The sequence below is a fragment of the Carassius carassius genome, chromosome 30, assembly GCF_963082965.1.
Source record: "Carassius carassius chromosome 30, fCarCar2.1, whole genome shotgun sequence".
In the NCBI taxonomy this organism is placed as follows: Eukaryota; Metazoa; Chordata; class Actinopteri; order Cypriniformes; family Cyprinidae; genus Carassius; species Carassius carassius.
The window spans coordinates 24,213,195-24,235,222 of record NC_081784.1 but is presented as its reverse complement, the minus strand read 5'-3'; the positions used below and the strand labels follow the sequence as shown (position 1 = coordinate 24,235,222).

Here is a 22,028-nt window from a genome sequence, read left to right as displayed (position 1 = left end):
ATTTGATTTAGTATTTTACATGAATGACAATATATAAATATGAACAAGAATTCTATAACATTCTATGAATCTAGAAGTCAAATCATTCTAATCCCTAGAATGGTTGCTCTGGAAACATTTTATTATTATTATCATAAATGTTGAAAACCGCTTTGCTGCTTAATTTTGTGGAAACCTTTTTTTTCTTCCGGGAATCTTGATTCATATGAAGTTCAAAATAACATTGTTTATTTGAAAAATAAAGATTTTTAACATCACAAAAGTCTTGATAATTTTAATGTCATGCTTAAAAGTATTTTACAATTGTTTTATTCAATATACATTATGAACCTGAACTGTTGCAAAATACTTATTTTTCTCTCCCCACCTTAATATTATCCACGATGGACGTACCATATATATATATATATATATATATATATATATATATAACGTTTTGATTTATCCTGAATTTTATCTTGTATGTGTCCATGGGGTAACCGGGGGTAACATAAACAAAACGGTGTAATTTCGCTGCGTTCGATTGGCTGTTCTCGGCGTGACGTCAGTTCCTGTGAATGCGACTGCAGGAAGCGACGTCAGACAGAGTCGTTGAGTGTGATGAATGCGCTCTCGTTCATATTGATTTATTTGTATTCGCATTTACCTGTTGCAGGAATAATCGCCATCCTGCACCCAGGATAATAAGGACTCCACATCGACGCAGAAACAGCGGCTAAGCGTCGTTATGTATCGCGGGACTAGGCCGCACAGAGGCAGCTATCATCCCCCGCCGTCGCGTGGTTTCGGGCCCCGTCCTGAACCGGGCCACCGCGGACCCCCGGACCCGTACCGCCGCCCGTCACCGCGGAGGAGGTATTCACCTCCCGGTGAATACAGAGGAGCACGCCCTCAGCGAGGCTACGGGGTATGAAGTAAACAACACACTGTTTACACGCTAACGCTACACGCAGCGCTGCAGTAAGCCGCCATGGTAACGCTACACGCTAGGTGTAGTGTTCTCGGACATACATTACGCTAATACTGTGTTATGTTATGAATTAGCATGTGGAAATGGTATTAAAGCGCTATAATGGTATTACCTTCTCATTCCATACTTAAATAATAAATAAATTGGTTTCATGATTTTAGTGTCATTTTACCCTGATGTTCTTTGAAGTAACGTATCTCAAAGTGCCATGTAAACGCCTTTAGGGATCGCAAAATGTTCCCTGACAACCGTTCTTCAGATTTTGGTAGCCCAAAATGAATTAAACTAGCCCGAATAAAATAAATAAATAAAAATACGTCAGCTGAACTTTACTGCGGACAAATCAGCGTGATCAGCAAAAACAAGTATATCGGGATGTAATGAATGATTCACTCAGTTTACGATGCGATACAGATTACGATACAGATTACACAATACAATTTTCTTACTATTTATGTTTATACATTAAGTAACTGTATTAATAATAATAATTGGCTGGACTATTGCAATGCTCTCTTGGTAGGTCTTCCAGCCACTTCTATCAAACCTTTACAATTAATCCAGAACGCGGCAGCAAGATTAATTTTTAAAGAATACACGTCATACCTCTGTTCATCAATTTGCTCTGGCTACTAATAGCTGCTCGCATAAAATTCAAGGCTTTAATTTTTGCCTACAAAACCCCACTGGCTCTGCACCCCTTTTCCTAAATGTATTAATTCAGACTTCTGTGCCTCTAGAAGCTTGTGTTCTGCAGTAATTCAGTGAAATATGCTAAGACTCCCGATTGGAAAACACAATAGCCCTGGGACGTTGGGTTAGCGATTGTGTATCTACATGGTATTAAACCATGGTGAAAATGTAAAAAAAAAAAAAAAATTGTGCAGAGTGTACCACTTATTTATAATTATGTGCAGTTAAGTGTACGTTTTTTGTGTGTGTGTGTGTGTGTGTGATTCCATGCATGAATTATTTTATGTACCCATTTTCCTTACCAGAGATACACCCCATCGCCTCCTCGTGGACTCCCCATTGATCACAGTCTGGTCATAACTGTGGGCAATGAGCTGACCCATCCAGGGACTGAAGCTCCCTATGTCCGGTAAGAGATGAAACCTAGTGTTATAACAATATCTTGAGTCTTAAAGTTGCCCGTTATGCCATTTTGAATATTTCCTTTCATTCAGTGTCTAATGTAGTTGTATGTGAATGTAAACGTTCTGCAAAGTTGTAAAGCCAAAAGTGCACGATAAAGTTATTGTCTATCAAAATAAAATAAAAAAGTGACAAAAAAGTGAGTGACGTGACATTCAGCCAAGTATGGTGACCCATACTCAGAATTTGTGCTCTGCATTTAACCCATCCGAAGTGCACACACACAGAGCAGTGAACACACACAGCACTCCCCCCACCCACAATTCCTGCCGGCCCAGGACTCGAACTCACAACCTTTCGATTGGGAGTCCGACTCTCTAACCATTAGGCCATGACTCCCTCGATCTGGATCGACTCTGGCTCCAGCTGCAACCTGTGTGTATGATAAATAATAGATGTTTATATTTTCTATTGAGCCTTCAAAATGTGGAACTATGGCAATAGGTGTTTCCAACACACACTGTACGCACTAGACCAGTCACAACAGATCGGGCCTTCTGACCAATCAGAGCAGAGTAGGCTCACGGAAAGGAGGGGTTTATTGAAAGTGAATCTTAGAACTGCTTTGAACGAATCGTTTGAGAATTTTGAAAATGATTTTATATTAGATGCATATTGTGAGAAAACGAAATAATTTCTTTCACATTGCTTGCATGTAATCCTATTGTAAGAGACTCCCAAAACAACATTAGGAACCTTAAAAATTGCATAATAGAGGCACTGCAAGATTAAAATACACTGTGACATTGTAAAATTTGAACAGTTTTGCTTGCTGAACTGGTTGAGAAAGACTGAGCATCAAAACATTAAATGACTGAGGATCACTACCAGACTCTCAAGTTGTTCTGAACACACCAAACATGGAGTTACATGTGCCTTGTTTCTAGGAGATGCATGATAAATGAAAGCTATGTGTTCTGAAATAGTCTTAAAATATCAGATATGTTTGATGTCCTCCGAATGGGTGGAATCATTTTCTGAAGATAAAAACATTGTCTGTGTCCACCACAGTATGTGGTTTTCTATGAAATCTGTCAACTCTGACTGGCCAAAATCTGCAGACTGCATTTAAAAAAAAAAAATCTGGGCAAAAGTTGTGTAGTGTATTCAAGCTTTTATTTTCCCATTTCGAGAATTAGGCTGATGCTGACAAGTGTGACCACTCTGTTTATTAATAAAGAGTCTTACATTTTCTTTTCTTAAATTATCATTAGCAATTAAATTTCTAATTTTTCACCGTGCTCTCTAGGTAGTGGGGTCACCAATACACTTTTGCTTTCGTAATGGAGAGGCACTTGCTCAAACTTGCATTTTTCCTCTACATCCTATTCAAAATCAGAAGATTGGCAGTATTTTCTGATGGAGATTAAGACACCCTTAGGGATGAGTGCTTGAAGCTGTCATGTGTAATTATTGACACCTATAGACTCACTTGATCTGTCCTTGTCATTCAATTGCAGTTTATGATGTGATGATTTCTGTCGACAGAGATTATGGTGCTGGAGAATCACAGTATAAAAAGCCCTGTTACTCTCCACGGAGGTCAAGCTATGATGGACACAGCGATAGAGGTTCGAGGAGGCGCAGTGTTAGTCGTGGCAGGAGCAGGGGGCGGAGCCGCAGTCCTGGCTATGGGCGTAGCAAAAGTCGCCCGCGCAGCTGCAGCAGGAGTCGGAGCTACAGTCGCGGCAGGAGTCCTGAACGAGCGAAGAGCCGAGCGCGCAGCAAGAGCAGAACCCGAGGGAGGAGCTACAGTAGAAGTCGAAGCAGAAGCGGAAGCCGTGGCCGCAGACAGAGTAGGGCCAGGAGCAGGGCACGGAGCAAGAGCCGGCCACTGAGCCGCAGTCGTGAAAGGAGCCGTAGCAGGGGGAGAAGCCGAGGACGGAGTCGCGCTAGGAGCTGGAGCCGTAGCGCCAGTCGTAGTGGTAGCAGTAGCAGCAGCGGCTCCAGTAGGAGTCGCCAAAGCAGCGTCAACCGGAGAGTCAAATCAGGTAATTTAAGGGTTAAGGAGGAGGACTTTACCGAGCTGGAGAAGGCCAGGCGACGTAAAGAAATTCAGGATACGCTTGTACAGCCTGCAAAGTCAATTTTGAAGAAAAGAATGGATTCCTCTGAGACCGATTCTCCCATGCTAGTGCAGGTAAGCAGCTCTAATTATTTCTTGGGTAATTTTGACATTCAAAATGCAAGTCAAAAGCTGTTCATATATATTTATTTCGCGATTTGCAATCCTAAGTACTAGGGATGGACTGATATTTAAATTTCTGATGATATTTAGTATTTACCTGCTATTGCAGATAAATAAATACAACTAAAAGCAAATATTTTAAATGCTACAAGCAGTGTTGGGAAAAGTTACTTTTAAAACTAATGAATTAGTTTTAATGGAAGATTACGCATTGTTACTTTTTTTTTGTCACCTGAGCTGGGATTGCATATTTTTAAAATTACATATCTTCACCTCCATAGGCGGAGGGTGAACCAACTACAGGGTAAGGCTAAAATCAGCCAAATGTATTGTACATCATAGACACAAATAAATTATATATATATATATATATATATATATATATATATATATATATATATATATTAGGGGTTGCGCAACTACTGATTTCTACTAGTCCATTAAAAAAAAAATACTTGAGTTACTTGACTACTCGTGGTTCAAGCTGGTGGTTCAAGCATACGGTATATAAACTGTCAAAACTATTATGACATTACATATTTAAATTTTCATGAAAAATCCAGTATTTGTGTCTGTAATAATCACAGAATTGTTCATATCTGCATTCGGATACAACGTCGTACAGTACTTGATAAGACCGTTATGGCTATCTTTTTTTTCATAGCTATCACTAAACAAGTATGCCGTGTTAAACTAAAATAATTATTAATTTCAAAATATTTATCATGCAAGCAGAGATATGTCATGACAAACGTTTAGTGATCATTTGAACACGACTGAATCAATTCAATGTGCACATTTTCATTACATTAATTACATGTAATTACATTACATTCTTTAAGCAAGTTTTAATATTTAGTGAATTTCACTAAACAAATGTGTGTTTGCCGCGTTAACCAACAAAAGATAAAGATGCATACATGTAGGCCAAATAGGAAATGTATCCGTATCTAAGTTGATTATTAGCCTGCTATTTGAGAAACTGAGACGCGCAGCGCGGTTGTTTGATTGGTGAGCGCGCTGTGCTTATTCCATTCATTCATTCATTCATTCATTCATTCATTCATTCATTCATAATTTTCCATTAAAACTAAGGTTTAAATCATTGCCTTTTAAATATATACAATAGAACGTGTATGATGTATTATTATAGGTGAAATTACAGCGTTCTGATTTCTGTGAGATGCACGGAGAGGAACAACAATGCTGTGTTTGATTTGTGGTCTTTTTACTCATAAAGTTTACATTGATTCACTTCACACTCGTAACTTTAGAGGTCTCCTTATAATATTGCGTTGATCCCCTGGCTCACCTGTTATCTAGCAAATTCCGGACTGTGCCAGCTTCAGCCGAGTATTCAGGCAGAATTATTCCTTGTCCGTTATTCGTTTTTGAAGCCATTATCCGTGCCATTCGGAATAAGGTATTCGGCTTCAGGCACACCCCTATTTACATATTTTAATTTTACATGCAATATAGATAAGGTCATAGAAAGTAACAGCTACACGCAATATTGTAATCCTAAAATTCACATCGTACTTGCAAACTCTTTGTACGCATTATGGTTAATGCATGCTCGAGTAGTCGATTGTTTCCGACAGCGCCTACTAGTGGTTGAAGTAGGCGATCACTCGACTAGTCTATGCAAGCCCTATTATATATATATATATATATATATATATATATATAGAATGTGAAATTATCACTAATCTATCGCTAGTTTAAAAACAATTATCACTGAAGCTGTATACAGTGTGAAATGAATCTCTTACTTAGCACAGATGCACGTAAAATGCAGGCTATGTTGTTTATGATGAGAGAATACGCCAAATTCAGTCAGAGAACGGACGCGCACTCAAAACTGATGAGTTTCAGCAATGACTCATCTGAATGCCTGATTTCCTAAGCTCAACAGAATTGTGTGAAATAAGGTGCAACATGAGCTTATCTTAATTTGATTCCACAATCAACAATGTCTGTTCATTTTCACTTTGTTGGCAACAATAGATACGTAATAGATTTTATTTGTTTTTGCAGCGGCAATTGTGTCCAACTAAGTGGCACCTTTGCTAATCTTTCCCCAGCCTTACACATGCTCCAATTATGTTTACTTCACTCCCAATTTCTCTAAACATGGGGACACTAGAGCTTTCAGTAGATAAATGGGAAAACAAAGTAACTTGCATTAATTATTTGAAAAAGTTACTCTTGTTTTTTTTCTGCAAAAATTAATTGTAAAATAATGTGGAAAGCAAGCTGAATCCTGTTACTTGTAGTGCTGGCTAAAAGTGAATTTGAGCTTCACATCTTTGTAAAAAAGTATGAAAAATGGATTTTCATTGATTTAATTGTAAAGAGTTTTTTTATTGATGACAAATGTAATCTGTTAAAATAAAAGATTATATGGTGCATATATTTTGCGATGCATCTCTTTTTGACACTCAAGGTGGCAGTAGAACCTTCAAATGTCTGTAGTTGACCTGAAGGAGTTTATGCTAATATGTCATAACAAGTGTGAATTGCATTATGATTTGTGCTCTGAAGCCATCCTTAAAAATATTCTTGTTTTCCATTACCCGACCGACCCTGTCAATTTAGGACCGACTCAATTTTTTATTATTTTTTTGCTTTTAGTCCGACCGACTTGCCAGTTGTACATTTGCGTTAAGACCGACCAATTTTTTTTTTCTCTTCAAACAACTGATACAAAAGCAATAAAATAATATTAATTATATTTTAGTAAGTATTGTAAATATATAAATTGCATAGGCCTGCATACAAACGAAGGCTACGTTCTTTCTTTAAAAAAAAACCTGTGACGTCATCTATGTTTACACGGATGTCACACTGTGGCCTGTGCGTTCGCTTCGTCTCATTCACTGTCAGTGTCAACGGTTCGCGCTTGGTAATGATGGCTGCGGCTGCAGTAAACTAAATGTTCATGGTCACTGGTCAAAGTCATACGGGTTCGGCCACCATAATACATCTAAAAAAAATTCATTAAAACAGCTCGACACCGCTTTAACTTGGCACAAAGTTCTGGAAAAACTGTGCCCAGATCTTTTTCCATCCCTTCTCCCGTCTAGTCTAAAACTTCGAAAATCTATTGCACGATTCGATTGGACCAATCAACACAAGTTTCGAAAATCAAAATAGTAAATTGATTGTAACGGCCTTCTCTCGGAGTGTGTCCAGTTTTCCAGACATTTCTAATCGTAAACACAGCCATGTTGAAGCCTGCAGTAAATGTTTTGCATTATGGCAGTCCACTCTGCTTATTATTTTTCGAGAATGTTGCACTCCTGTTTGTCATTGTGTACGAAACTTCACGCCAATAAATCATCAGAAATATTGGTCTTTACCAATATATTGAATCTTTACATTCGTCCTGCCTGTTGTCCGTGGATTTACCTATATTTGGTGTTATTTGTTGTATAAATGCATCTAGACATGCAAAATCGATTTTACAATCAATTACAAATACAATCAATTCAATGAACACTTGTCACTCAAACAGGATTTTTTTTCAAAGTGACAACCCAAGAAAGCAAAGTAAATTTTGCAGGTAAAACAGTACAACAGTAACTTATTTTTCTTCTTCTCACCTGAAATTAATGCAATAAACATGTTTTTGACATAGATTTAAATTTGTTTGTGGTCTATATAGCCTGCATCAAAATGAGGTTTGCAATGATGCGCCCGAAGGCACGGGTTGAAGACCCAGTCAGTGACGTCACGATATGGTAATTTGTTTAAATTCGGGAACCGGCGGACAATCAAAATGAAACTTTAATTACAAAATAAACCCAAAACTGCAGAAAACCTGAAATTTTTCTTTGCAAATCCTTGTTTTGTACACTAATTTGTGACCGGTGTTTAGTTATGCTCTCTCCTGTGTGATTTCGCGTTTGTCACTTCCGCGTTTGACTACGCCATCCACTGGAACACCACTCTCTCATGTACACACGTACAGCAGTTAGCAGAAGCTTGTTTGTAAAGTTGTACATACATTATATTTTTACATTTTTTTTTTTTACTAAAACTATTCCTTTAATGGGTGGCCACACTACACTTTGCATTCCAATGACTTCCATTCATACCATGCAACATACTTATTTTGTCTCCTCAAAGTCTAATGTGATCAATGCTTTGGCTGATATTTTAGTTTTATTTTTAAAAAGGAAAGAATGATGATGCTAGTGTGCCTAAAGCATATTTAACCAATGTATTTCAGAATAGTGATTCCCCTCGAGGAAATCCAGATGGTGGTCTCTCACATGAGGCAGAACAGCTTCTCTGTGCGCTTTCCAAAACCATGGATCCAGACTTGTTCACATCCATGCTTGGAAAAAGCTCTGATGGTAGTTTTCTCGAAGAGCTGATTGGTAAGATCCAAACAGCCAGAGAGGGTGGAAGTGACTTGCTGTTCCCTCAAGAGAAGGGAAGGCAGGAGAAATCAGACCTCACAGAGTTCCTTGGAATGATAGCAGAGGTCGCCCAACAACACAATGTGAAAAAGAGTCATCCAGATATTGAAGATGAGGAGAAGTTCCTCTATGGGGATGAAGAGGAGGAGGGCGGTGAGGTGAAACCGGCAAATTCCAACTTTCCAGACACAAGTTACCCAAGGTCTTGTGATATTCAGAGAAGAGAACCTTACACTTTTGGCCATACTGGAGAACCTGTGATGAGCCATTCGCAGAGAGACAGTAGGCAGGCAGACAGTCATCATTCCTCGGCCACACCTGAGGTTCATGCCAAGGAAGAACCTGGTGACTTCCCACCTGGAATAGGGCCACAGGATGTAAAGGTGAGGAAGGAGGTAGAGGAATATGAGAAGATACAAGATTTGCTTAAAACAATTGGCTTGGACCTGGGCATGGCTGAGATAAGCAAGATGGCCGCTAGAACACAAGCGCGTCTGCACGGTAACACCCCTGTGAAGACACCGACTCGTAGGCAGTCGGATAGAAAGCACCGAAGCCGCAGTAGGAGCTACAGCAGCAGTAGCAGCAGGAGCTCCAGTCGGAGTAGCAGCCAAAGTAGAAACAAAAGAAGTCGAAGCCGAAGTGCCAGTTTGGATCACACTTCACGTCGCAGCAAGAAAAAGCCTGTTTCCCCAGAACAAAGATCTCCATGCTCAAATAGTCAGAACAAGAAAGAGGCTAAACCTGGGATTGCAGAAAGCGGCTGGCCTGCCACACCCACTGTGGGTCCTGGGCCACAGACGTATCCCTCCAGACCCAGCCTCCCAGCACATCCCATGCCCCCATACCCCGGGCCACCCCCAGGTGGGGTAATGCCACCTGACTACCCACCAGGATGTTATGATCCATATGGCAATTATGTTCCATATATGCCTCCAGGATGGCCGATGTATCCACCTCCAGGTATGCCAGTACCTCCTCACAGTCCAATGGATTCCTACAGCCTCCCTAACATTGAGCGACCCTTTCTTAAAGTGATCAAAACTGTTCAGAGTGAAAGTAAAGATGATGATCCAAAAGGTAAGTCACCTTACATGTAATTCCAGAAATTACAGAAAATTAAAAGTGTATGTGGACTCAACCTCATGCCATTATAAACCTGTATATTGTTGGTTGAGTGGATCAAAGGAGAATTTGTAAAGAATCTTCACACAGGTCAATTCTGTTCAATGGCGGTTCATAGTGACCATGTCTGTAAAGCTTCTGAAAGAACCAAAAAACTTTGTAAATGCACTTAAAAACAGTCCATATGACTTGCTATATGCTGTATGTCTATATGCTGTATGTAATGATCCAGGAAAAACTTGTCTCTCTCTGCATAAGGCCATGTTATAAATAGTAATTCAGCTATATGTACTATTGTACATAAACAGCTTCCTAAACCATGGGAACTAAACGGTGGAAAAAGGATGCAAAGCTTTAACAATAAATCTGGTAACAGCCCAGTGCCACTCATCTGATCATTTTCCCTTAACTCAGGTCTTGCTATTAAAGGATAAGTTGTTTCGCCCACAAATCACAAAAGAACCAATATCGAAACCAAAACTTAGGAGTTTGGAACAGTTCTGGTATTTTTTAGAAAAGCACTACCGGTTCTGCATAAGAACCAGTTTTCTGTTCCCAACCCTATTGAAAACCTTCTAATCTGCTGCAGCTTCTCAAATCTCACTTTTCATCCAGCATATTCAAACTGGCATAATTCTTATGACATGTTTATGGAGCAATGAAGTGATGTAAAACTTGGGCCAATGTGTCAAGGTGGCATATTTTTTATTGATGCAAGATGTGAGCAAGACTCAAGTTTTTTGGAGCTACACAGATGTGGTCATGATGAATAATGAAAAAAAAAAAGCTATGTGAAGATCATTTAAAAATGTCTCCTTTTGTGTTCTGTGAAAGTCATGGTTTCAGAATGACAAGACTGTGCGACAAAAAAATGAGAGATTTTTTTGGTGATTCTCATCACAGTTTACCAACATGATTTGATTTATCCTTTAAGCACCCCCTAAATCAGATCCTGTGGCCACTAAGGCAATCACCAGTGGCATTCAGAGGAAAGAAATGGAAGATAAGAATACTGCTAGCCAAAAACAGAAGGTAAGTGCAAGAAATCTGATCAACTTTGTTCAACTTTGAATAATACTTATCCACATTTCACTTTTATGCAAGTCTAAAACACTTTTTCCATGTTGCAGAGTGTGTGTGGTTTCATGCTGATTCGAACTAGGTTAAGAGACCTCTCCTGCACTCTTAATTCTTTTAGGCTGGATGTACATGATGTTTTTTTTTTCTGTCCTACGAGCTCGTACCAACATTTCTTGAAAATTTCACACAAAAATCGTGTGGAAATCATTGATGCTCGCATCGTGTGAAAGGAATTTATGAGCGCTCCTGAAGTCCCGATAATTTTTAAACATGCTTTACAAAATTTTGGGGAGTTGGTAAGACTTTGAGCAGTGTATAGGCTCTCCCATATTACCAAATCATACAACCACGTCACATACGATAGACTTATATTATTACAGCTTAGTGGCTACTATGACCCCATATCGTGTGGTTGCATTGACACACACACAAAAATTTGCGATCTCACAAAGTTCTGACAATCAATAAATCTCTACACTGCCTGCACAATGAATCTCTCTTTTTACATCAAGTCTACTCTGTGTAATAATGAGACAAAAGTCCACCTTTGCAAGTGGTGAGTGGATTCTAACAAACTTCTCTTGATCTCTGTTCAAGAAATCAGTCAGATAAATTTATCTGGGTATTTCACACAAAAATTGTCATCATTTACACTCCCTCATGTTATTCCTAACCTTTATGGTTTTCTTTCTTCCATGAAACAAAAAAGAATGTTTTTGGCCACTGAAATGAAAGCCGATGGAAAACAAATCGAGCTCTATTTTGATCATTGACTCATTATATATGGAAAAAAACATACTTCGCAATTTATTTTGTACCTTGGAACAAGGTTTGGAATATGTGGCATGGATTCACCAAGCTCTCCCATCACACATGCGTGCACACACACACTCACACACATACACAGAGCACTCTCTCTCATCAGACTTCTGATGATCAACTGCCATTCATCAGCTCATAAATCAGCATAATTTTGCAATTATGAAAATGAATACAAATTTAATAATTAATACATAGTTTATACAAATTGTATTTGACTTCTGATTTACAGCAGTAAATAAATGCCATTAAAAAGTAATAAGTTATCACGGTTTATTGCTGATTTTAAAGCTTACTGAACTTGAAATGATTTGGATATCTACAGTTCTACATATAAATACACAACATAAGATTGGCCCATCTGTATTAATTGTGGCCCCTCTTTTGCTCCCGAGTTGAAAAAAAATTCCTAGGGATGCACTGGAAAAAAAATAATTGGCTAAAAATGGTATTTTCGTTTTTTGAGCAAAAGAGAAAATGTATGGCAAGTAGTGATCAGTGCGCAGGTTTTACTCTCGCTGTCGTTATGTGCAGTGTGCCGCTCCACTCAATGAACCGCTCTATGAATGTGTGCTCCGCTCATGTAATGCTCATGCTCACCTGTAAAGCAAAGTCCGCGTAAATAACATGCACTAATGTGCTTTAACATGGCAATGCTGGTGAAATGAGGCTACCCTCTCGTCCACTGATCTTCTCCTCGATATGCTTTACTCACAGGCTCAGATAATAATGACTTTAGAAGGACTAGACATTATTTGGATAATTAGCCCAAAAAACTAACATCTGATTCTGTTGCATGGAATTAAATAAAAATAATATATTGATATTAAATAATAATAAATTTTCTGTCCAATGTTATTGTTACTTTCAATAAAATACTTTATATTATTTATTAAAATAATAAATCTTCACAAAGAAGTTTTGGTTTTCGAATCCAGAATTTTCATTTTGGTTGCATCCCTGCTTAAGAATACATTTTCACTCTGAGTGACTATGCATTCAACCTCTGGTTTTTGGAATTACGCCCCCTGGAATTTTTTTTCTTTTGGTTCCAATAACACATCTTGAGACTCTACAATCTTTACATTTTTCTGTTGCATTGTCCTCGCTGGTTGTTCGCAACAACTAACATACAAGTGCCCCTGAATCCATTGTATGCTTTTTTTTATGATCAGATTGTTTCCAAATTAATCTTAAGCTTATGAGTTATCGAAGTGTGAGACTGACTGATTGTTCATATGACCAAGTGTTTAAAATTTGAAAAACACACACAAAAAAAACATAAATTTTTTACATATTGTTGTGTTGTGTATATTTTGGGAGGTATTAAGGAAGTGGAATCAGAAACAGAATCGTTAAATTCATAACAGGATTCAAATCCCTATGTTTTGGTTGATGAATAAATTTAAGGGCCAAAAAAATTCTGTTTTAGGTCATGGAAGAGCTTGAAAAGCTAAAAAAGGAGAAAGGAGTGCGACACAAGAGGAAAGAAAATCTCTTAAAGGATGTGGAAACATTGAGAAAGCAGCAAGGTATTTCCCTCTTAGTGTAAAATGGAAGCGTTTTCTTAATTCTACGTAAGGGCCCACTCTATTATACGTGTTTGATCTGTGCCTTTAGGGGAGCTTCTACGAAAGAAACGAAGAGAGAAGGATGGACACAAGGACCCTGTCCTCATCGAGCTTGGTCAGCTCCAAGAGGATGCAATGGCCCAAATCTCCAAATTGCGTGCTGAACAGAGAGAGGCAGATAAAAAATATGAAGAGCTGGTCAAAGTGGCTCTTATTCTCGGTATAGACTACAAAGACTCGAAGATCTCTGGGGACCATGGGCAGCAGCCCCTTCAGAGTAAGAAGGAGTCAACCAGAAGCCCAGAGAAATCAGGGGCCAAAACCAGCACCGCATACAATAAGGTAGAGTTGCTAATTCTGTTACAGGAAAGGTACTTGCACTTGATTGGCTTTTCATAGTTAAGACTACCACTTTAAAAAACTGACAGTGATTCTACAAATTATTTAAATAACTTTTTAGTAATTTTTTTTTTTTTACTGTATTTAATATTTTTTTCTCATTAAAGAAATTACCTTAAATTAAAAATACTTAAAAATATGCATTTAAAACAGTCTTCTCTCACATGAGATGGATACTCCAGTCATATCAGTAGCCTGTTTTATTTTACACAGAGGGACGTCTTATGGGGTGTCATTAGGCAAAAATTTATTTGGTACTCTTGAAACATTGATTATTTTTACCAATGCTTTTTTAGTCCAGTGGTTCTGAAATTAAGACAAGTACCACCTTTGATCAATCAGGCCATTCAAGTAACTGAGCAAAATAATGCCATAATCTGATTATTAAGATCAGTGTACCTGTAGTTCAGTTGAATCAAGCTGCATGCCTTTGCAGATCTGTGGAAGGACCCCAAGGAATAACATCTAAAAGCACACATGCACTACAGTAGTAACATTTAGAAATGGTTCAGTCCTGGCACCTAAATGTTGGCTGTGAGATTAAACAGAATAACATGCTGTTTTTTTCTTGATCCGATCAACTTTTGTGGCATTTTTGGCACATGGAATAAAATGCACATAGACCAGAATGCAATTTTTAGTATAGTACATTTCTAGAGTTTTAAGCCTCCTGAGACACTGTGTACTCCTGGTGGTATCACAGCGTACCACAGTTTGATAACCACTGTTTTAGTTACTTGTACTAGGAAAACTATATATATACTGGGCCACAAATTAAGAATTTGCTTAAAATTTGTACAAAATTTTTATTAAATCCTGGCCATGATTTACTGATTTGTTCCTTCATTATCGTGGCTATGCTTTATCACGCTGGATCATTGTGATTTTGATACAGGACAAACAGCTTCTGTAATATATAAACACATTGTATTTTAGGGATAATTTTTTATAGCAAAGGCCTGTTTACTCATTATTGCTGTTAGTTAATTAAGTGTTCTTAGTTTTGCACATAACAAGGTAAATACTACTTGTATTCTTTATTAAGATCATGACAAATACACACACACACACACACACACACACACACACATATATATATATATATATATATATATATATATATATATATATATATATATATATATATATATATATATATATATATTGTCTCTAGCTCAAAATCAAAAGATATTCACTGTTAGCATGAGATTTCTTATGGATGACTATTGTATTGGTGCCTTATGATTTTAATGAATTTAATGTATGTTATATGATATAAAAGCTATTTCGAGTCTCATTGTGAAATGTTTTTTAAAACCATTAGTTTTATAGTAGTCAATTAAAATCAAGTAATAAAACCATGGGTAGCTTCTCCCCGACTGGAAAACAGATGGCCCATTTTCCCAAGGTAAGTCTCCTATGATAAACTTTTTAAAGATTGGCAAATAGGATCTTTATATTTATTTATTATAACCTTTTCTTTATGAATTTCAAAATAGATACCTCAAGAGTATTTTATTTTCTTAGGCAATTTTACTTATGCAATTTTTGTATTTACTAAATTAATCTAGGTAGCATCCTCAAAATCAAGAGTGTCTCCTGAAAAACTCAAGTCACCACCTCCATCGAGCAGTCACTCCCTGGACACTGCTGCCGAGCAGTTCGAGTACTATGACGCAGGAAACCACTGGTGTAAAAACTGCAATGTTACCAGTGGTTCAATGTTTGATTATTTCATGCATTTGCACAGCAAAACCCATAGGAAGGTATGTGTGCTAATATATGTAATCAGATTATTGTTTTTTTGTGGTGAATGAGTGGTGCATTTTTATTTCTGCCACTCTGCTTCAGTCATCAATTGTTTTGTTCTCTTATAGACCCTAGATCCTTATGACAGACCTTGGGCAAAGTCAGAGGGTGAAAAGAAACACCCAGCTGGAAAGAGGACTTCCAAGCCAGCCAAAGGTAACAGGGTATTGATAAAATGTGATTGTTAATCAGAAAAACACATTAATTGTATTTAAGCTTAAGTGATTTTTTGTTTTAAGGCAATGTACCATTAAAGAACTGGAATCATTAAATGGAATCTAAGGATCAGGAAACCAAAATCCTTCACATTTTTATGATAATCGGTGTCATGTTAATTGCAGTGTCTGAAACTGTGGTTTTCTTGCAGTGTGTCTCATTATTGGAACACAGCAAGGGTAAACTACCAGGCATCAAAAAGATAACACATTATTGGTAAAAGTATTTAATTTTGTACTGTATTCCCTCCTTTAGGCTCTGAGTTCTTGATCCCTGTAAGGGGATTCTTCTGCCAGTTATGTGAGCAGTTTTTTGGTGATCCCATTTGTGCTGAGGCCCATGTTACCTGCCATGCTCACAATGAGAGATACAAGGTACATATCACACATGATTTTCATTATATATTTAATTGAGTTAGGAAGTGACTGCAAATTATACTTTTTTATTTTTATTTGTATTTTTTTTTTTTTAACCAGGTTGTCTAATATGCATTCTTGTGATTTTTGTCACCAGGCAAAAATGTATGAAAATCCGCTCTATGAACAAAGGAGGAACCTTGACCGTCAGGCTGGCTTAGGGAGCCAAAAGAGTTCAGAGCACAAACGAAAACGTGAAGACAACGAACAGGATGATTTAAAGAAATCCAAACACAACAAAGGAAAAATGTCAAGTAATGAAGTGGAGACAAAACCACAGTACAGCAAGGAAGAGGAGTATAAGAATATCAAAGAGAATGAGAATAAACTCAAGGAGAAATACAAGAAAGAGGATTTTGATAAACAAAAATACAAGGAGGATGATGAGAGAGTCAAAATAAAGGAAGAGGATGAGAGAGCTAGATACAAAAAAGATGATGATGAGCGATACCGCTTCAGAAAAGAAGAGGAATACACACATAGGTACAGGAAGGAGGAAGGGGAAAGAACAAGGTATGAAGAGGACAGATTTAGCAACAGAGATGATGAACACTATCGATATAGAGACGAGGATGACAGATATAGATTTAGAAAGGATGATGATAGGGGCCGATATGGTAGAGAAGAGGAAAAGTCCAAGTATGGCAGAGAAGAAGATAAGAAATACAAGTACACTCGGGAGGCTGAAGAGAAGAAGTCAAAGTACAAAGATGAGGACTGGGGGAAATGGCCGAAATCAAAGTGGGATGAGGACCAAGAGAGTAATGGGAAGTATGAAAAAAAGGAAGATAAAGCTCAGCCCCCGAAGGGCAAGGCTGGTTATTCCAAAGATGACAAGGAGAGCATAGGGAAGTCCAATGCTAAAGATGGCAAATCAGAACCAGATAAACCTAGCGAGCCTCCTAAAGTCTTATGTGGCCCAAGTCCTGCCTTGCTTGCTAAACTTCGCAAAAAGAACGAGGAAGCAGCTGGTCGGTTCGGCTTTGGAAGGTTTGGTCTGAAAAAGCCACAGAAGACTGCACTGGAGAAGGAGGCAGAGAGGATGGCAGCGCAATTCTTAAAGGAAGAGGAAGAGATTATGCCTACAGAAATGGCAGAAAACACGGATGCTGAGCTAGATCCTTTTTCGAAGTCTATAGCTGCTGCAAAAACCATTGCTATCAAATTGTCAGGAAAGACTGTGCTTCCCCCTTCAGGTGAATGGCTAGCATACAACGAAAATAAAGCTAATCCTAATTTACCTCCTCCCCAAGCTCCCATGGTTATTAGGAAGTCTTACACCGGTGTGCAAAATAAACCAACACCATCTGCTGACAAATCTCCTGCACCTGTAACAGGAACTCAGAGGGTCCCAGCATTGTCAGCAGACCTCATCTCTAAGGCATTTAGTGGAGAAGAGGTACAATTAAAACAAACAAAGGACACCTCTGCAAAGCCTGTAGATATCCTCAACATACCTGTACCACTTCAGTCTCCCACTGTGGCACCAAAAATGGTAAATTCCAGCCAGATGAATCCTGTTACCCCCAGTCAGTGTGTTATTACTTTAGAATCTGATGTGGCTGCTCCTGGAGTGCCTGAGGAGGAGCAGAAGCTCACCGTAATCCTTCGACCGCCTCCTCAGCTTTCTTCTAATGCCAGAGACCCATCTCCCAAAACTGTAAAGCCAAAGACAACCCTTGCAGCAGGAAAAGCAAAAGATTTGTTTGACATTTTTTACAGTGACAGTGCCGCAGTTAAAGCATCTGTCAGTGCCAGTATTGGTGACAAAAAAACCTCTGGATTTGCTCCTCAAGACAGTGGTTTAACCGGCAAAGAGTCCAACAATAAAAACAAAAATGTTAGTGATGTTTGCCAGAGCAAAGAACTTCTCAAGCACGAAGACTCAAAAGTTCCTCTGAGAGAAGAACCTCTCAAGATTGAGCCCAAAAAATTTGCCTTGAGTGCAGAACCTCTCAAGAACGAGGAGTCAGAAGTTGCCCTAAAAGAGGAAACTCTCAAGAGTGAGGACTTGAAAGTTGCCCGAAAAGAAGAACCCCTCAAGAACGAGGAATCAAATGTTGCCCAGCGAGAAGAATTTCCCAAAAACGAAGACTCAGAAGTTGCCCAGACAGAAGAACCCCCCAAGAATGAGGAATCAAATGTTGTCCAGAGAGGAGAACCTCTCAAATACGAAGACTCAGAAGTTGCCCAGAGTGAAAAATCTCCCAAGAACGAGGAATTAGATGTTGCCCAGAGTGAAGAATCGCCCAAGAACGAGGAATCAGATGTTGCCCAGAGTGAAGAATCTCCCAAGAACGAGGAATCAGATGTTGCCCAGAGTGAAGAAACTCCCAAGAACGAGGAATCAGATGTTGCCCAGAGTGAAGAAACTCCCAAGAACGAGGAATCAGATGTTGCCCAGAGTGAAGAATCTCCCAAAAACGAGGAATCAGATGTTGCCCAGAGAGAAGAACCTCTCAAGTACAAGGACTCAGAAGTTGCCCAGAGTGAAGAATCTCCCAAGAACGAGGAATCGGATGATGCCCAGAGTGAAGAATCTCCCAAGAACGAGGAATCGGATGATGCCCAGAGTGAAGAATCTCCCAAGAACAAGGAATCAGATGTTGTCCAGAGTGAAGAATCTCCCAAGAACGAGGAATCAGATGTTGCCCAAAGTGAAGAATCTCCCAAGAACGAGGAATCAGATGTTGCCCAGAGTGAAGAATCTCCCAAGAACGAGGAATCAGATGTTGCCCAGAGTGAAGAATCTCCCAAGAACGAGGAATCAGATAATGTCCAGAGTGAAGAATTTACCAAGAACGAAGACTCAGAATTTGGCCAAACAGAAGAACCCCCAAAGAACGAGGAATCAAATGTCGCCCAGACAGAAGAACTTCTCAAGTACAAGGACTCAGAAGTTGCCCAAAAAGAAGAATCTCCCAAGAATGAGGATTCAGATGTTGCCCAGAGAGAAGAACCACTCAAGTACGAGGACTCAGAAGTTGCCCAGAGAGAAGAACCTCTCAAGTACGAGGAATCATATTTTGCCCAGAGAGAAGAACCTCTCATGTACGAGGACTCAGAAGTTGCCCAAAAAGAAGAATCTCCCAAGAACGAGGAATCAACTGTTGCCCAGAGTGAAGAATCTCCCAAGAACGAGGACTCAGAATTTGAACAAGCCTTTGAGGATGACATCTTAAAACCTGACCTTCAAAATGAAGATGATGCAAAAGAGGAAGATTTTGATGATCAACAAGTTCTTAAATCTTTTGAAATATCTGTGAGGGATATAACTGTGATGGAAGTAGATAGTCAGGATACAATGCAGACAAATAATGAAGAGGAAAACCCTCTGGAACCTGAGGAACCCATGTCATTCTCCCCTCTTCCTGGTTCTTTCACTGAGCAACTGAACTTGGACACATTTGAATTCAATTTTGAACCTTTGTAAAGGACCTTCCAAGAGTAGGTTTAGGAATGTACATGTTACCTCTGAATGTTAATAAGTGATTTTGAAGTATTCTTTGCTTTATCCAGTTAGAATGTTTCATGTGTATTCTTAACCTTTTGGCAGGTAATGCCAGTGAAATCGTGGACTGAAAAGCATTCATTCTGAAGTGGGTGCTGGGGAAGGAATCCCTCTAAGAGAATGAGAACTTTCATCTAGTAATGAATCCTTAATATGTGTAAAAAATTCGCTATCTTGTCAAAAGCACCTGGTATTGAGCTACTTGTTTCCTTATTTTTCACAGCAGAAACCATTCCTTTTTCCCAAAGGTAATGTAAAACATATAATGAATATGATGTGAATCAAACATTTAAGTCTGTAAAGCCATTTGCTCTGTTCGTTCCATTTAAATAAATTAAGATATTTTAATGCAGGAGCCAGAAACATCCAGGCTCAGAAGAGAAATGGTGTGGAGTTCATGCTTCAAGGACATATGCGTTCACAACTCTGAACAGAAAATATCAGGCTTGGCCTTCATATTTTTTATGACACTGTACTCTTTTGATGGCTTTTCTTTCCAGTTAAAATTTTTTAAAGGAATCAATGTTGTGTTATAATGTTAACATTGCTACCATGCAACTTTAGCATCTACAGATAGTTGGTGTAATTGCACACATTCTGTGCTAGCTCAAATAAATCACAGCAACCCTTTCTGTCTTTGTTTCTTACTGATATGCTTATTATTGCTGTTATTCGATTATTTTTTGTTTTTTTACCTTTTGCACACATCAGGCCTCATTAGTGAAACATGAGCAGAACGGATTTCTGTGTAAATGACTCGTAAAACCTTTCTTTCAGGTACTTTGCCACACTGAGTGAAACGGTTTGCGTTAACATGGTTTTATGAGCGTTATTTACAAATCTATTATGTTGGTATTTCTTGAATGAGGCCCAATGTGCTGTGTACATATTTGCATGGACATCAAACATATAATTGCTCGTTTAAATTACAAATTTATAGCCAATATGCTGTAACTGCTTTTAGTAAACATCTTGAACATATTACTGAACTTATATTGGTTTTATCTGTGCATTATTCACATACAAATAGTTTTCCATATATGCATGAATAGATAAAATAGAACTCAAGAACTGATAGAAATCAAACCTTAAGATAATTAATGTATTTAGAAATTCCACTGTTTAGACATTAGGCATTTGATGGATTTATGGTTTGTTGGTTTACATTGTGTTTTAATGACGGCAATATTACAGCTGAAATCTGCATCCAGGAAAGAACATCTTAAAAATTAGCCAGCAGCTTACCATGAAGGTAAGTGTTTTGCCTTGACTGGTTTTGGTACTTTATCATGAATTAATCATTATAATTCATGTAGATAGAGGAACTTTAGTAAGTTTTAAAAATAGCATAGTAAAAACCATAGTTCACCCCAACATGAAAATTATTTTACTCACCCTCATGCACAATGACGAATCACAAACTTTAATGTATAATACAAAAGACGGTATTTTGAAAAAAAAAAATCGCGTTTTTCTCGTCTCCATACAACTAAAATCCATTGACTCAAACTTTTACATTATATTATGTTGTGTTCGTCACAATTGTCCAGTCATACATGTTTGGAAAGACGACCGAGTAATTTATTTTCAATTTGGATGTGAACTATGCTTTTATCCCCATCTTTATTAACTAGTGAATTTGTTAAAAATTGCAATGAAATCCGAGGTTAATGACAGGCAAATCAAAATAATGAAAATAATATTTTATGTTTTTCAAATAAAAGGTTTTGAATGCAATCATGTTTGTTTTCTTTTGGCTGCTTGAATCAAAATTTAATGTGTAGTCTCGTATCGAAATGGTTTTGAGATGCCAATAGATGGCAGTAGATGTTTCTGTATGGACGTCTTTTTTTGAGGGAATCGTTAGAAAATTCACAAAATATTATTTTGAATTTAAAATGTAGATTTTATAATTGCATTATAATACTGTTTTATGTCTAAATAAAAAACGATCACTATGGGTTTTAGATGTGTACAAAAGGATAATGTGAAAAACTAATTCTAAGGTAAATACTTTATATATATATATATATATATATATATATATATATATATATATGAAAACCTACATTTTTATTATTTTTTAACCCTGTATTTAAAAGTTAATTGCAGTGGAACTTCCTCAATGCAGTAATTTTTTTTTTATCACTATCATCATGTATAATACCCTTAATACTTTGAATATAGTACAATCTATCTGATGACACAATAACTCTGAAGCTGGACCACAAATTAACTCCACTGCATCAATATTCACAAATAAAATTACATAAGGGTTCCAACTCTTTTGCTTTATACAACCAAAATAGCCTCTGGATGACCCTATTCTGACATGTTAACTT

At 37.9% G+C, this 22,028-nt stretch overlaps 1 protein-coding gene across 10 annotated transcripts; it reads left to right on the top strand.

Annotated features, from left to right (window-relative positions):
- The first annotated feature begins 546 nt into the window (after positions 1 to 546).
- znf318 (zinc finger protein 318) lies at positions 547 to 20,318 on the top strand. Of its 10 annotated transcripts, XR_009424700.1 has the most exons (14): positions 547 to 907; positions 1,969 to 2,072; positions 3,614 to 4,265; positions 8,548 to 9,820; positions 10,800 to 10,897; positions 13,197 to 13,296; positions 13,385 to 13,677; positions 15,306 to 15,500; positions 15,612 to 15,699; positions 16,015 to 16,133; positions 16,273 to 19,622; positions 19,732 to 19,823; positions 19,913 to 19,934; positions 20,040 to 20,318. XR_009424700.1 is itself a non-coding variant. In XM_059518078.1 (13 exons), the coding sequence occupies exons 1-13, from the start codon at positions 728 to 730 to the stop codon at positions 19,606 to 19,608; spliced, it is 6,270 nt and encodes a 2,089-aa protein (XP_059374061.1). In that variant the 5' UTR covers positions 548 to 727; the 3' UTR covers positions 19,609 to 20,318. The 10 variants fall into 10 exon arrangements, 5 of the variants coding, with proteins under 5 accessions (XP_059374058.1, XP_059374061.1, XP_059374059.1 ...); XR_009424699.1 differs by having other exon boundaries at positions 19,913 to 20,318; XR_009424698.1 differs by having other exon boundaries at positions 548 to 907; positions 16,273 to 19,823.
- The last annotated feature ends 1,710 nt before the right edge of the window (positions 20,319 to 22,028 follow it).

Coding starts and splice junctions, on each gene's coding strand:
- znf318 (XM_059518075.1), top strand. CDS start 728: ATGTATCGCGGGACTAGGCCGCACAGAGGCAGCTATCATCCCCCGCCG. Junction 15,501..15,611: donor ACAGCAAAACCCATAGGAAG/GTATGTGTGCTA, acceptor GTTCTCTTATAG/ACCCTAGATCCTTATGACAG. Junction 16,134..16,272: donor CTCACAATGAGAGATACAAG/GTACATATCACA, acceptor TTTTGTCACCAG/GCAAAAATGTATGAAAATCC.